The 16,916-nt window shown below is 39.4% G+C and overlaps 1 protein-coding gene across 1 annotated transcript; it reads right to left on the minus strand.

Moving 5' to 3' along the window:
* Positions 1–4,104: 4,104 nt before the first annotated feature.
* LOC119580967 (aldehyde dehydrogenase, mitochondrial-like) lies at positions 4,105–12,381 on the minus strand. Its single transcript, XM_037929215.1, has 10 exons — positions 12,167–12,381; positions 9,008–9,112; positions 8,750–8,890; positions 8,121–8,367; positions 7,723–7,910; positions 6,415–6,564; positions 6,155–6,292; positions 5,878–6,042; positions 5,168–5,325; positions 4,105–4,624 (listed from the first exon to the last, which is right to left on the minus strand). The coding sequence occupies exons 1-10, from the start codon at positions 12,296–12,298 to the stop codon at positions 4,477–4,479; spliced, it is 1,572 nt and encodes a 523-aa protein (XP_037785143.1). The 5' UTR covers positions 12,299–12,381; the 3' UTR covers positions 4,105–4,476.
* Positions 12,382–16,916: the final 4,535 nt, after the last annotated feature.

The following is a 16,916-nucleotide window of genomic DNA, read 5'->3' on the forward strand; positions in this document are numbered from 1 at the left end:
GAAGGCATACAATAGATGGACTATAAGAGGAAAGGATATGACTTAGGTCAGGTCTGTGGGAGCGGAAACCGCGAATATTCCAATGAAGGATAGTTATACTTTACTGATTTTGAGGGGGGAAGCAGTTAGAGGGTGGGAAAAGGACTGAGAGGTCTGAGATGGGAGAGGTGTGGGAGTTGGTGTTCTACTAGGAGGGTATTAGGAGATGAGGAAGGGGATACTTGTGACATAAGGATTCACGTGTGTATCCAGGAGGGAGTGGAAGGGATAGAGGGGATGGTGGGAGGGATAATGTGGGCGGGGTTGGGGTCGGGGGGGATGGGCTGTGTTGGGAGGGGGTAGGAGGATAGGGTGTAGGGGGGATATCGTTAGGAGGAGGATGGATATCAGCAGTTACTTGGAGTGTGGAAGGAGCAGGAGTTGTAAGATTTGGAGGTTGAGTGTCAGTTTTCATTAGGTAATCTTGAATATTTTCAATGGTTTCTTCTTCTGAGTTGGTTTGGGAGTTTTGGGGGATATAGGATTTCTTGTGAGGGGGGGTTAATGGTTAATGGTTAATGGTTAAAAGCAAGAGAAATGTGCTAGACATCTAAGGTCATGTAGCACTATAGTTAATGTTTGGGAAGGGTGGTTGAGTTAGTGATTAGTTGTCTAAGCTGGGCAAAGGAATTGGTGAGTGAAAGGGTTAGGGTCGGGTGTGGTAAGGAGTTAGATTAGATGAAGGATATGTATACGTTTGAGGAAAGAGAATAGGTTGTTGATGTCTGATAGGTTGGGAGGTCGGTGAAGGGAGGATAGATGGGGGAAAGCAGAGGTACGGGTTGTTTCAAAACGTGGGCACGATAATAGGATGTGTGGGATTGAAAGGGGAACATTACAACTGTGCAAGGGACATTGGTTTGAAAGGGAGGTGTGACATAAGGTGTTTTCTGATTGATAAGTATGGATGAGACATAAAGGGAATGTGGGGATAAGACAAAATGATAATTGGGGGTATTGGAGGATGTGTTAGAAAGGTCTCTTGAAGGCATACAATAGATGGACTATAAGAGGAAAGGATATGACAAGGTCATGTCTGTGGGAGCGGAAACCGCGAATATTCCAATGAAGGATAGTTATACTTTACTGATTTTGAGGGGGGAAGCAGCTAGAGGGTGGGAAAAGGACTGAGAGGTCTGAGATGGGAGAGGTGTGGGAGTTGGTGTTCTACTAGGAGGGGTATTAGGAGATGAGGAAGGGGATACTTGTGACATAAGGGATTCACGTGTGTATCCAGGAGGAGTGGAAGGGATAGAGGGGATGGTGGGAGGGATAATGTGGGCGGGGTTGGGGTCGGGGGAGATGGGCTGTGTGGGAGGGGGTAGGAGGATTGGGTGTAGGGGGATATCGTTAGGAGGAGGATGGATATCAGCAGTTACTTGGAGTGTGGAAGGAGCAGGAGTTGTAAGATTTGGAGGTTGAGTGTCAGTTTTCATTAGGTAATCTTGAATATTTTCAATGGTTTCTTCTTCTGAGTTGGTTTGGGAGTTTTGGGGGATATAGGATTTCTTGTGAGGGGGGAAGAGAGGACTGGTGTCTCAAGCAAAGGAGTAAAGGAAGGTGGAGGTGATTGTGTGGTAGGGGAAGAGGGGGTGGAACGTTTGTTCTGTCTGTTACGGGTAGTGCGAGGAGGGAGAGGGGAAGGTGTTGGGGTTGTGGTGGTGATTGAGATATCTGTAGTAGAGATTGGAGTGTCTGGATTTAGGATGGCAAAAGAGTTTGACTGGGGAAGGTAGGAGGTAGAAGAGGGGGGTTTAGATGTAGGGGGGGTGGGTTTAGGAGAATTGGTAGAATGGCAGTATTACTGGAGTAAGGAGTAAGAGAGAAACCACGTCGACGTGCTTCTTGTCTGGCTTCACGTAGTGTGAGTCCAGTTTGAATCTGAGAGTTGCTACCTCAGACTCAAATTTGTAGGTGGGACAGCCCTATAAAATACATTATGGGGCCGCCACAGTTGGCACATGTGCGTGATTGTGCAGGGCAGTTAGATCGGGTATGGCCAGGTTGGGCACATAGTGGGCATCTGGCTGTGGAACGGCAATGTTTGGCTGGGTGTCCTAGACGCCAACAATTTGGCACTGACGTGGAGGAGGTTGGTATGGACGAACAGGGAGGATTCTCCTCCTATATAGACGTTAAAGGGGAAGGTCATGTTCTACGGAAGGTAATTTTGGCTATGTTAGTGGGTTTCTTTCGATTACCTCTGGGGGGAATGGAGTAGCATTGTACTGACGTTGCATCATAGTCTGTGAGACAGGCAAGTAGGTCTTCTCCACAATCTGACCAATCTTTGTCAATAGATTGGGCAATTTGCTGGGGAGATTGAAACTGTTCCGGTGCAAGTATTGAGGGTTGGATGGGGTTCTGCATGGATGGGTTTACCATTTTTGTCTGTTTTTTTTGTTTTTGCTATAGCTTGGTTTTCGGATGTTACTGTGACTAGACGGGAGCTGTCGGGTCGGCTTCTGATAGAGACTTTACCTACTTGTTTTTGGAGACATTGTTGGAAGAGAAGGGTGTTGTCAGAGTAGGGAGCTGTGGGAGGGATCACGAAAAATCGGTCCCATTTGGCTGCGCTGAAGAGGGTATTCAATATGTGTTGTAGTGATAGGGGTAGTCGAAGGGCGGGTGCGTGACGATGGAGTAGTGTTGAGGGAGGTGTGTTATGGGGAGGTGGGCAATAAGGCTGTAAGGTATAATAAGGGAGGATGGGGTGGTTGATGTTGGAGGTTGTGGGGGTAGAGGTGATGAAGTTGAGCGTGCTGGGAGAGTGGAAATGTTTCTTAAGGATTGGTTGTTGGCTACTGTACTAGTAGGCATTGATGAGGGGGTAGTTGTTGCAGTGTTCTGAGCCGTGGTCAAAGGAGAGCCTGGGGTCAGGGAATCGGGTGGGTTTACATCGTTGGGGCTATTTGATAAAGGGGCAAGCCTCATTGCCCCTAATAGTGGAGATAAGTTTTCATTGCTGGCCATGGTAAGCCTGGATTATGTTGGGGATAAAAACAGTCCACCCCTCAGGGTCCCCTTGAGGGGTAAGGGCTAGAAAAATCAGGGGAATACCGTGCCCATGGCTCCCTCAGGCCGTTCAGGACTGGCACAAAGTCAGCCTTTCATCCTTTCAGCACGGCTCTCACACCTTAGGAGGTGGATAGCAGAAGGGTTTGGTGAAGGGACAAACGAAAAGTGGGAAGGAAAATAAAGACCATGCAAAATTAGTTGAGTCGAGGGCTGAGTCCCAAGGTTGGGGAGTTCCCCATCATTGGGTCCCAGTCTCCGCCTCCTAAGCCCCCCCACGACAACGGGCAAGGGATTGGGGGGGGGGGGGCTACGGAAGGTAATCTTGGCAAAATTGATGTGGGACTTACGGTGGCCTCTGGGGGGAATAGTGTAGCACTGTACTGATACTGTATCGTAGTTAGCACGGCAGGCAAGTAGGTCGTCTTTACAGTCTGACCAATCTTTGTCTTAGATAGGGCAATCAGCCAGGGGGATGGAAACGGTTCCAGTACATGTATTAAGGGAGAAGTGGGGCTGGGCAGGAATAGGTTTGCCAATGAGGTTAACCAGTCTAGAGGACAAGGACAGGTGGAGGAGGGAGTGGTGTGGAGCGAGATAGTAATGCGGGGATGAGGGCAATAGGGTTGAAGAGTTGTAATGAGGGAGGAGGAGGTAGAAAATTAAGACAATTGTGCAAGAGGTGGGTTGGAGGAAGGAGTATCTTTTAACAGTTGAGTTATAACCTGGGCAGATGATTCGGGATGGATCAGGTTGACAATTTATATTGACAAGTGGGGTGTAGTAGCAGTGTTCAGAGATGTGATCAAAGGAGAGTCAGGGGTTTGTAAACCAGAGGAGCTAGTTTCAGGGAGGTTGGTTGATAAAGGGGCAAGTCTCAATGTGCCTAATATGGATACAAATCTTCGTGTTTGACCACAGGAAGCCTGAAAGGTGTGGGGAGGAAAAAAGGTCCATCCCTCAAGGTCCCCAGACAGGGTGGACAAGTGATTGCAGGGTTAATAATGTATAAACCTAACACGCAGGATATCAAATGAAAACTTTTTTTTAACTTTTATTTTTACTACATAATTCAAAATTGCCTCTCAAATAAAATATATGAGAAGCATAACAATTATGATCCACAAAAATTATTTTCAAATTCTTGCATCTTGTAAAAAATGTATAGTTCTTTATATTTTTTAAATATTTTCAGTCAGCTAATACTTATGAAAAAATAGTCCATTAAAATTTCCATATTCAGTTATTCACTGTTTGGCAATATTATTTGGCATCATGTACAGATGTAAAACTCTGAACTGATCAAGAAATCGATTAGAGAAAATGTGAAACATTTCCTTTAAATCATTGCTTTTATGTGAATCTTAGTACTTCATTTTGAGCATTAATGCTCAAACTTTCGTTTTTGTGTTTTCTTTAGACTTAGGCATTTTTGACAGGCAACTTGGTAATGACACACTTCACTTCGGTGTAGTTCTGCAGAGCATATTCCGAGTTTTCTCTGCCCTGTCCTGACATCTTGTATCCTCCGAAGGGAGTCTGAGCATTCAAAACATCATAGCAATTGATCCTGAAAGGTGAATGAAGATTTAAGCCTAGATTTCCAACCAAAATAATTGAAACAAAGAAAAAGGGTTCTTAACTCATACTGATCTGCAAACCCAAATTGGAGAATCTAATTCATAAAACCAGCATCTTGGCATATTTGCCATTTTTTTTAATAAAGGAAAATTTCCTAACAATCTACCATGGAGTTAGTACAATTTTGAGAAAATGAGAACTAAAGTTTAAATTTTTCTTTTTTCCCCTTTAAACTAAGGTTATACTTACAGATGCATATATTTACTCTGCAGGATACTGCTTGGCAAAAGCAGAAATGAGTAAGAGTGTAAAATAGAATATCGAACATTACATTCAAAGTTATTGTGTACTAATGTTCTAATCCAAGAATTCTTTAACAGTAGTTTTGTTACTGCAAAAAAGAAAACTCGTTTCCCAATCGATTCATAAGATACTATGCAATGAGATTTTTGTTTTCTTTTCCTTTTTCAGGGTCTTGATTATAACAAAACTATGACAACAAACAAAATAAGTAATTGCTAATCACCCTTACCATACAGTTCCTGCACGCAGTCCTTGAGCGAACATGTTTGCTTTGTCCAAATCCTTTGTGAACACAGAAGCAGCTAGGCCATAAGTAGTATTATTTGCACGCTCAATCACCTCACTGACATCACTAAACTTCATAATCTGTTGCACTGGTCCAAAAATCTGGTAAACAATAAGGAAGGATAGATATAATCTTAAGTTTGCCTGTTTAGAAACCTGATTTTTAATGATCCTCACTAGCAATTACATGAAGATAATTTTGCAACCAATTCTACATGAGGAAGTCTGATAATACCCTCTGAATTTACCCAAAAAGTGAATTTTACTTTTTCTTAACATGCCATATCCAGAAAATGAGGATAAAAGACTTATAATTATATTACTTAAAAATAATAAATGTAAATCAAGGTAACATTTATTTGAGCACTTTTACCAAACACTGATCATAGCATTATTTTTTAATAATAATAATAAATTAAATTCAGTCATTGCAAGGGGTATTACAGATGCACCTACCCCACTGGATATAGCACTGGAAAAATATCAAATAAATATGTAAGTTTACATAAATAGTACAAAAAATACATTTCAGCAGATTTATAACGACTGAATACAGCAAAATTCTACGCATAAAAATCAAAAGAATCATTTCTGACATTTGAGCAGCATCTCTGCTAAATGTTCTAAATGTTGAAAAATTCTAAACATACTTACTTCTTCTGTAGCAATACGCATGTTATCCTGCACATCTGCAAACACTGTAGGAGCAATATAATAGCCTTTTTCCCCAACGCGGGTGCCGCCATGAACCAACTTTGCACCATCCTTCTTGCCAGAATCAATCATTTCCAAGACTTTGTCCATTTGTTCACCATCCACCTTTGAAGATAGTCAAACATCAATCTTACTATCATATACCATTGATATTAGCCACTAATTATATTTACAATAATCTATAATTTCATATACAAATCTAAAACAATGGTCCTACCTGTGGCCCCTGCTCAGTTTTGAAATCAAAAGGATCACCAACTGTACGAACTTTCGCACGTTCTACACTGCGTTCCACAAATTCATCATAAACTGCATCTTCTACAAAGATCCTTGTGCCAGCACAGCAACACTGCCCCTATAGAGAATTTAAAATTCTTAGCATACAAAGAAATTAAGTTGTTGCTTTCAGAATCTTTAAAAAAAAAAAAATTCAGTTGTTAAGAGAAATCACAAAAAATTCACCTCATAACAATTTACCTGATTAAAGAAAACACCAAAGTGTGACTGCTCAACAGCATAGTCCAAGTCAGCATCCTTAAAAATAATATTTGGACTCTTGCCTCCCAGTTCCAGAGTTACTCGCTTCAAGTTGCTAGCACCAGCAGCTTGTTGAATAAGATGACCAATCTACAGAAATGAAAACAAAATTATGTAGAAAACATAGGTGACACCACTTTGAACCAATGAGAAATACCTCCCTTTCACATTAAAATACAGTTCTTGGTGCACTGGTGACCACTTTCATCAGTACCGTCTTCACAAAGCCTCTGTCTTTACAGGTATGCACCAAGTATTCTACCCCCTAGTTTCTTATGCACACCTTTCATAGCCTAATATAAATAAACAGGCAATGTATTCAACATTCTTTGCTGGGAGTGCAGTTCATACGAGTTGATAATCTTTTACACCTAGGGTTTAAAATTCAATTCCTATTATATATATCAATGAATGATATGAACTTACTTTGTAAAATGTTTCAAAAATAATAGATCTAGTTGCATAATTTTTGATGACCTCTTTTTAAAATGGCTGTGTAAGATATTTAAAAGTACCTTGTTAAAAGTCTCAAGCATTCAAATTTTAATTTCAAAAAAACATTTGCCCTATTTCTTGTGGTAGATTCTGCTTCCACTTTATTCATAAATAAACAATTTAATCCAGGTGTACATCTATGACACTATATTATTAGTGGGTGTCACACATGCAGACTTGTAACAAAGGCTTACATATGTAATAATACAAATATTTAGCATTTTTCAAAATCAACTTTTCATTAAGTACTAGAGATGGAATGAATGCATATTTCCGTTTTTAGGAAGGCCAGTTCCTTGTTTAACATTCACAAATGTGAATCTCAAATATTCCCATCCATTTCATATTCCATAATTCAAGTACCATTATTATATAATTTCTAAATTCTGTAATTGAATTTTATATTTAGATTGTTCTACATCATTCATAGATATTTGACTTCTATTTCCTTTACTGAATTAATGTTGAACACAGTTTAAGTTTCATCATAAGAAATTGAATAACTAACATCAAATGCATTCAACTTTCTATACGTGCCCTTCCTCTGCTTAAAGCATGCAAAACACAGACTGATAAGCAAGAGAAGTCCATACATATGGGTTGGAGGACAGGGTTACTGCTTCAAATAATTGGTCTCCCCTCAGCCTTCCCCTTTAAATGATACTTTTCTTTATTTCAGTTAGTTAAGGCAAATATTTGCAGATCTGAAAAAAGCACTATAATGGAACATCACTAAAAACTGATACAACTTACCTCAGTTGATCCTGTAAAGGCTACTTTGTCAACATCCATATGAGAAGCAATTGCAGCCCCAGCAGTTGGGCCAAAACCAGGAATAACATTTACCACCCCAGGTGGGAATCCAGCCTCAGCCACTAATTTTGCTACATGCAGGCCAGAGAGTGGGGTCTGTTCTGCTAACTTCATAACAACTGTATTCCCTAAATATGACAAAATCATATTTGTATTAGCACAAAATGTTATGTAAATCCCTGCCATGAAAGATCTCATTCACTTACAATATATAACCTTAAAAAAAAAGCTAGGAACCAACACAACTAAGATCATCTTTGTTACAAAAGACAAAAGAATTGCATCAAGCTCAAGTTGAGAGCCAGATACCAAAATGCATATTTAATGCTATATCCTACCTGTAGCAAGTGCTGGTCCAAACTTCCATGCCTGCATGAGGAGTGGGAAATTCCATGGAATGATCTGGCCACAAACACCAACAGGTTCATGTCGTGTGTATGCAAAGTGAGGGCCATCAGTTGGAATGGTTTTTCCATGAACCTTGTCAGCCCAACCAGCAAAGTAGCGAAGATTGCGAATACAAAGCTCTACATCCACCATGACCGAGTTTGTGTAAGGTTTGCCATTATCAAGTGTCTCCAGACTCTGGAAGTCCAATGTGATGCATCATAAATTTCAATACTCATAAAACAAAAACTTCAATTGGAAGTAAAATCGTAGTTTCAATATACTTACGAAGTAGAAAATAAAACTTAAATAATTACACATTTAGTTATGTTTTATGAAAATTAACAATATAAGGTGATACATGATACACAAAAGCACACAATGAAAAAATACAAAAATAAGTGAAGTAGAATTAAAGTACTTTATCATTTCTTTGCTAAAAAATATCAAGCCATTGTTGTCAAGCTCTATTTAGAAGCTAAACATCTGTAGGCATGTCAAATAATATCAAGAAAAATATAACACTCAAATTAGATATTTGAGACAAAATTGTCAAAACCAATTGGCGACTACCACTTACAGCAAGGTAGACCCTGTCACGCTCCATCAGGTCAGCCAGCCTATACAGCAGCTGGCCACGATCATAGGCATCCATCTGTCTCCATTCCGAGTTCAGAGAAAAGGCTTTACGAGCAGCCTTCACAGCTTTCTCTACATCGGCCTGTAACACAGCAATTGTGATTATTAGAAACTTGTTGAATGGTAAAGTTTATAGAATTCATACTAAATATCACAGATCACTTATTAATTTTCAATCTAATAAAAACAAATTACTTACTTTATCTCCTTCTTCAACCATTGCAATGACTTCTCCAGTTGCTGGGTTGACAGTTGGGAACTGTCGGCCACTTTCAGCCTTGTGAAATTCATTGTTGATGAATACCTAAAAAAAAATAAATAAATAAATAGAAAGTGCAGATTAATAGCCCATGATCTGGATCTCATGCGGACGGTAAAGGTAGTTGAGAGGAATAGTCAATGTCATGGACACCAGATGAAACGGCAAGATATACTAAATGACCATACTAAAAATGGATTCGGCCTAATAACCACCTGTGAAAAAGAAAAAACTTCCCAGTGAATTTTCTTCATATAACTAAACCTATTATGTCCTCATCTACTAGTACTATGATAACCTCTAACTTACACAAACATGTTCACTGTGTAATACACGATGTATTCATTATACCGAATGGCCTGGCTAACTTACGGACTGACCTTCGAGCGACAATCCTCTAGAACAGCTGCCTTGTCCCACCAGGACGGCAACCCTCATGCCCCGGCGTTATCTTCACTTCGTCTCCCTGTATCAAAGCCTACTCGGTATGCCATTCCCATTTTTGTTTGAAATCTCAAGTGTGCGCTAGACAAAATAACTTCTCGATTTCATATGTATTCAGGACTGCTGAAAAGCAATTATGAGTGCATCCTTAAATAAATTTATAAAGAAAAAAACCCTTTTGGGTTCGTCCATCAAACCGGTTGTTTCCCCCACAAGCTAGGTCTCGGTTCCCCACTGAATCACAAAACCTGTTTCTCAGGGCGTAAACTGTCATTTGAGCCAACTTCTGAAAATTGTAATTACCGTATTATAAGTACATTATAAGTACGTACATTCACGTCTATGTGCCCTTCTTATGACAAATTTTGTTTAGTGGGATATCTAACCCGACATAAGTATATCAAACAACGCATGTATTTGCAAGTTACACATTCGTAGAATTGCCAGTTTCCGCGATGGCTTTCAAACGTAAAATTACGACGCCACATCTTGTCTAGATATAAACGCCTATTAATGATCTATTTATAAACGGCTATTAAAAATCGCAAGTCAAAAAGCTTTATCCCTTGTTCCTTGTCAGATTACGCTTGATCCCTGTAAGGGAATGCCAATATTTTTACACCGTCCTCCTCCAACTCCAAGAAATTTTCTGGTCACAAATTCCAAGCAAAAATATATATGTACATAATATATACAATATATACAATATATAAAATATATAAAATTATATAAATAAATAATATAATATTAATAAATAATATAATATAAATATATATAATATAATATATAAATATATTAATATAATATATAATATATATAATATATATATATAATAATATAATATATAATATATATAAATATAATAATATAATATAAATATATAATATAATATAAATATATAACATAAATTTATAATATATATAACATAATATATATAATATATATTAATATAATATATAATATATATAATATGTATATATTCACAAGCGGAAATAGTTTCCTGTCCTCAAAAAAAAATCTTAACAAATTAGAAATCTGCATAATCGTTTTACTTTATTGCTTATTGCCAAACTTTGAGACTGCCTATGAACGAATCCTAATCCCGTATTTCCCGCATGAAGCACAACTGCCAGATAAAATTTATCTCTTGAATTTGACTTTCACGCACGAATCCTGTGCGAGATCCACTTGGCAACATGTGATGATGACCTTGATATCTGGAGTTCTACTACACGCGCTGTTTTTTTTTTTTTTTTTCTAGTTAGAGTGTTCATTATCAAAGTCATCTTATCTTCATATGGCCGGCTTTCCCAGGAAAATTTTTAACAACTCTCTGAAGCACCTACTTATCCCTACATACACTAGTAAACGTTTCCTAAACAGGCTCATCGATAATTAATTAGGCGCTAAATTTGAATAACATACAAAAATATAACCGTTATTAAAATAAAAGTCACTTAGTAAATGACAGGCTAATGCGTAAACCCAAGACTTGTGTTGAACCTCTCAAAAGTTACTGCACTAATGAATTTTTGACAGGATGCAAGGTACGTCCGACCTCTAGACAGAGGGAAGCGATGGGGATTTGGAAATCAAGGTACTATAGATTATATTCACGGGTTGTGTCATTCTTTTATATTATTAAATGATTTACTGATCGTTTAAAACTTTAATAGTTCAAATAAAACCGAGTTACTTTGACAATATTCCACACGCAGGCGGTATTGGTAAATCTGAACGCTTATACTATATGGTTAAAGTTAACAAAAAAAAAAAATTGCTGACACTTGAACGAAAGTTAGCTTGTCGATTTTTTTCTTTTTACACGCTTTCCCAGGCCAATTAGAGCTTAATTACTGCATTACTATATATAACGGGTATTCCATTAATACGTTTTTATGATGATTATTCATGTTGACAATCCATAATTTCGTTCATTATATAAAGAGACTACTTATGTGTCCCCAAGCCATGTAATACAAGGTAAAATTTGCCTGTAATGGACAGAATGCGCGAAATATATTTCATATATGGTACTTACTTCGCAAGTTGATGATAATATTGTGCAACACGTAATACTTTGGTATACATTTACATGAAAATGTAATGACATTAAATATCAAAGAGAAAAACTTAACACACAAATACAAAGCTTTGTGTAGGGAAAATATAACTTCAGATTGGGTTGGAGACTGGGGAGCGGAGCCCCTGATAGGGAAATACGGCAATCGGATGGGGGACTGGGGGCGAAGCCACCGGGTTAGAGAGGATTTTGGGGTATAGGTAAAGTTTTGACTAGCCGTCTTTAAAACGGAAAATAATATATGCAAATGATAGAGCAAATAAATATAAAAAAAACTTTTCTATGTACTTCCATCGCAACTCAAAAAACCGATTTTGGTTCATACGGCGATGTTTGTAGATTGCCCAGGAATAGCTGGAGTAATAAGACAATCTCAGAGTGTCAGGGTTACTTTGTAAACGCTAAAAATAGTTTGATTCATATTATTTGCGATGAAAAATAACAACAGATTGCGGTATATTACAGCGTTGGTAATTAAATGAAGGTATAATAAATGCAATATTTGATAGTTGTGTAAAACTAAAATAATACCTACCAAGCCACTTGTCTTTTACCATTTTTTTTCTCCTTACCCCTGTATACTGTATGTCGGGCGATGTAATCGGCTGTGGGATAGCAGCATTCGAAAACGCTGCAGCAGTTGGTATGTTGTACTTTGTAGCTGCCCTTATAAAAGCAGTACGTTGCAGAATGGAGCGTAACATCTTGAAGTTAGAACTAAATGTTGTCTGTTCTTGCGTTCAAAGCCTACTGACTCCAGTCCAACCGAGTGACGTAGCGATCCTTAACAAGAGACAGTTGCCAGCTACGTTTTTACAGCATCGTTATAACCAGCAGAATAACCAGCTCCCTCGCAAGTTTTAACTAAACCTATAAGCTAGTGCATTCATAAGTCGGAAACATTTAAATCGTTAACTCTTTCCAAGGAAGATGCAATCTATTGTTCTGAAATTCTTAACTGCCAACGGCATTTTCATCTGTTATATCGGTATCCGAAATTTATCATTTTTATGATACCGGTTATCAAGATATTGTGAGTATAATAAACTAGTCATGTGATCAAATCCGCACTGTATATGCAAAAAACAACTTATCTACTATTCACTAAGAGAGAGAGAGAGAGAGAGAGAGAGAGAGAGAGAGAGAGAGAGAGAGAGAGAGAGAGAGAGAGAGAGAGAGAGAGAGAGAGAAGAAGCGTCAATTGCCCCCCTAAGATTCTGTTATGTCGCCCTCAAGGTCTTGCTTGACCCCCCCCCCTCCCATGACCACAATTTTTTTTATACTAAATTATACCTATAGTCAGGTTATAGCTTAAAAATGCCCCTATTTTCTCTAAAGTGAGAGAGAGGGGGGCTGGTGGAGAAAAAGAGAGAGGAGGGAGAAAGAGAGAGAGGGAGGGAGTGGAAAGAGGGCAGGGGTGTCAGTTGGGGGGGAGGGGCAACTGTGGCCACGATTTTTTTTTACTTATTTTGATACACCTATATCGGTCCAGTTATAACATAAAAATACCTCGAGACTAGCTATTTTTTCTATATTTTGTTCGCTTCGCTCGTCTACCCACTCTTGCGCCCCCCTAAGTAAAGGCTGAAATGACGTCTCTGGTTAAGGGTGGGAGGTAGGGAAGGACAGTCTACGATCAAAGAGTAGACCAAGAAAGCTAGCAGACGTTTGAATAGGTATTGGGTGATTGTCTAGATTTAGCCTCGGCTTTCTCCTATATGAAAAAATACCCCAATACTCTTTCTTGTGGAAAACTTAAAACCCCACTGGAGGCCCCTGTTATGAATCATATGCCTGTTATGAATCATTTGCCGAGAATTCTGCATTACTGCTGGAATGCCATAATGCATACAGTGTACAGTGAGCGTACAGTGAGTATTTAAGATTCCGAGGGGAGCTGGTAAGATGTCGTTTATTATACATAGAAATAATGTTGGCGACAAGACACTTCCTGGGCAAAAATGTTTGCCTGGACAAAAATGTCCGAAAAAGTGGCATTGCCGGAAAAGAGTTTGACAAAGAAAGTTCTGTCAGAAATGAAATTTTTAACAAAACAAGGCAAGTTTCCACGTAATCCAAAAGCATAGTTTTCCGAGTAGGCCATATCGCCATGCCATGTCGAAGGCTTTTTCTGTATCAAAAAATACTGAAATCAAAGTCTTTTTTGGCAATTGCCTCTTGACTGCCCAGTTTTACTAGTTGATCAAGTGTTTGGCGTCCCTTCCGGAAGCCGCACTGCTCGTCAACTAGCAAATTACTGGAATTTAAAAAAATGAAATAGCCATCTGTTAACAATTCGTTCCATGACCTTGCATAAGCAATTGGGCGGTAGGAGATGACGGTTCTAGGATTTCCCCCTCCTTTCAATATGGGAATGATGTGAGCGAAGTACCATGAGCTCTTCCAAATTTCATTGTACACTTCTAGCAACCTAATCAAGTCACCATGATTAAGATGCTTTATCATCTCATATCGAATCTCATCGAGGCCTGGGGATGTTCCTCTACAGGCTTCTAGGACTCGGACAAGCTCATCCATGGTTAGATCTTTATTGTAATCAAAGTCATCTGCTGTGGTAAAGTGAATTGGTTGCAGCTCAGCCGCTTCCTTGGTGGTAAGGAATGCGGGATGGTAACTGTCCGAGCTGCTTGTATATGAAAACTGCCTGGCGTGCGCATTAGCAATGTCTCTAGGTGAATCAAAATTGCTTCTTTCATGAATGATATTTTTAATTTTGTAAGATTTTTTTTTATATCTTTTATTTATTTTATTTTACTGGCAGTGGGCCAAACCTGTGATAGTGTGGTGTTGCTGTTAATTGTAAAGACAAAGCTCCGCTAGAAGTCTCTTTTTGCTTGTCTAATTATTCTACGAGCCCTATCTCTTGCTTCTTTGTAATTGCAAAGGTCCCCGTTATTGATGTTGTTTTTGAAAAGCCTGTAGTCCCTATTGGTTGGCCAGCGCCCTGCGTAACGGGTGTCCACCAGGAATTGTCGAAGTTTTTTAGGATGGTGTTTTTGCTGCATCTAAGATCGAATTCAAATATTGTTTTTTTACAGCAAAGGTTCCTCCCACAAATTCGAGCTTGACCTCCTTTTTAAAAGCGACCCAGTCTGTTTTTTTTTTACGTTAAATTTTGGGCTGAAGGCGTTCTTTTTGTGCGAAAGAAAATTTAATGAATAGGAAGGGGATTTCTTCCCCAACGAGTCGTCAAAGGGGTGCCCGGCCCGGCAATAAACTCAAAGTCCGGTATTTCGCCACCGCTTCGGACTACCCTCGTTTAGGACCAAATTTGAATAATTTCAAAAAACACTTGCCACCCTACCCTCCCCCCCAGGAAACCCATAGCGTTGATACTATTAAATTACCTAAAATTAAATTTTTTTTGGGAAAAAAAAAACCTGCAGAGTAAAGGCTCATCTAGATTGTCCATTTTCGCGGACAAAACTGAAATATAGTCAGATATTTCCTTAATTTTTACTTTTTCATCGCAAACTCCAAAGAGAAACATAGTCATTTTTAGTAAAAAGGGAAACTTTGGTGGATGTACAGGCGACCCCCACCTTCCGACATAAATGGTGAAACCGTGAAACGACCTCGTGAGACTAGGGGTGTTAAGTGCTTTCTGGGGAAATAAAATTGGGAAAAATAGGAGAGGTAAAAAATCTAAGGTCATTTACTTTAGATCTAAAGTAAATTTCCCTTTATAATGGTCGACGCGAAGATTACGTTTTTTTTGGGTTTGGAAATGCCTTGTCCGCCAGTTTTAAATTTTTTTTTTTATGGGAGGGAGGCGCCTCCCCTCCCCGCTTCTCGGGGACTCTCCGGTAGGTTTTGGGGATAGAAGCCTTTAGTCCTGCACCCCTGGGGAGGGAACGACTGACGATTGCGATCTGCCCTCTCTCGAGAAACCAATCGCGAGCCAGACGAAATCCTCACACGTACCCGGATGGGAAGGTGCGCTCCGGACTGTGATTCAGTATCAGCCTCCTTAGGGTGTGTATGCTGGGTTGATGCAGCCACATGATCGACCAATTTAGTTAGCTGATACACTTTAATGTATAATCTTTTAACAGTTTGTTTCAGTTCAGCAATTTCTTTATCTTTAGCTGTAAACTGTTGACTGACATTACTTGCATTAGGGGTGATGTTAGTTACTGGTAGTTATTTTTTCAACTTTCCACTTTCCTCTTAGCTTCAGTATGACTAACTTCATGTTTTCTCATATATGCTAATGTCTCAGTCTCCTTCTTCAGGCCTGACTGATGGGGACCTCCACAGTTAGCACATTTGGAAATTTGACTGGTATATGTGATGGTGTCATGGGCTTCAGCACGTTTACGGCAAATACATTTATTTGATTCTTTATCAATACATCTTAATGAGGTTTGTCCGAATTTTTGGCATCTATTACAATGCATTGGCTTTTGGATGTAAGGTCTTACTTGGACACGTTCGTATCCGATATTGACATATTCGGGGATTTTATCTAAAGCAAAGGTCAAAAACACAGTCTAGCTTTCGCTCACCGCATTCCTATCCTCCTTGGTCATACAATGAACGTCCACTACGTATCGATACTTCATGCTCTCGAGAATTTCCCTTTCTTCCATGTCCTCAAATTCCTGTGAAAGATTACTTCCTTACAGATATTTGGGCCAATAGGGATAGTTAATTTAACTCTGAAATCATGAATTTGCGTCAGCTTAAGTAAATCCTTAAGCTGGGAGTTATATTGTAATTTAACAAGGAGGCTTCCATCTCACAATGTTTGACAAAATCAAAATCGCCGTCCACTTGACCATCAAGGACTTATTTGATGATAAAGGGGTTCACATTCAAAAGCGATTGATTTTCATTCACGCATTTAAAATTCGTGAACCTTGCATTCTCGGTAGGGAATTTGAAAAGAGGTCTTCTAGGTTTGTTATTAGTAAGGGTTCCATTGTTCAGCGTCGAATTGATCGCCCCTCCTCCTTGAGGAGGAGAAGGGGTAGCCGGGGTTGCATCCATCCTGGGAATCGGAACAGGTCCGACTCCTTGGCCCGAAACCGTAGTCCTGCAGGGATCAAAAACTCTCATATTTTGGTATTAACCTAACATCAATAGCTAAGAGAGTAAGGCAGTTTTCCGTCCCCCCCCCCCCCCAGCAGAAGCTTGGTTGCGTTCTCCAGTACCAAAGAGGGATCGAATTATGTGGAGGACACCTCTTTGCCGCCGAACTTGCCTAAGCGAAGGACGTTAATTTGATGCCCCCCCCCCCCCAAGCGAATACCGGAGGCCACAAGGAAACTCCGGTTGGCTCAAGGAAGTCACATGGAG

Source organism: Penaeus monodon, chromosome 14 (assembly GCF_015228065.2).
Source record: "Penaeus monodon isolate SGIC_2016 chromosome 14, NSTDA_Pmon_1, whole genome shotgun sequence".
In the NCBI taxonomy this organism is placed as follows: Eukaryota; Metazoa; Arthropoda; class Malacostraca; order Decapoda; family Penaeidae; genus Penaeus; species Penaeus monodon.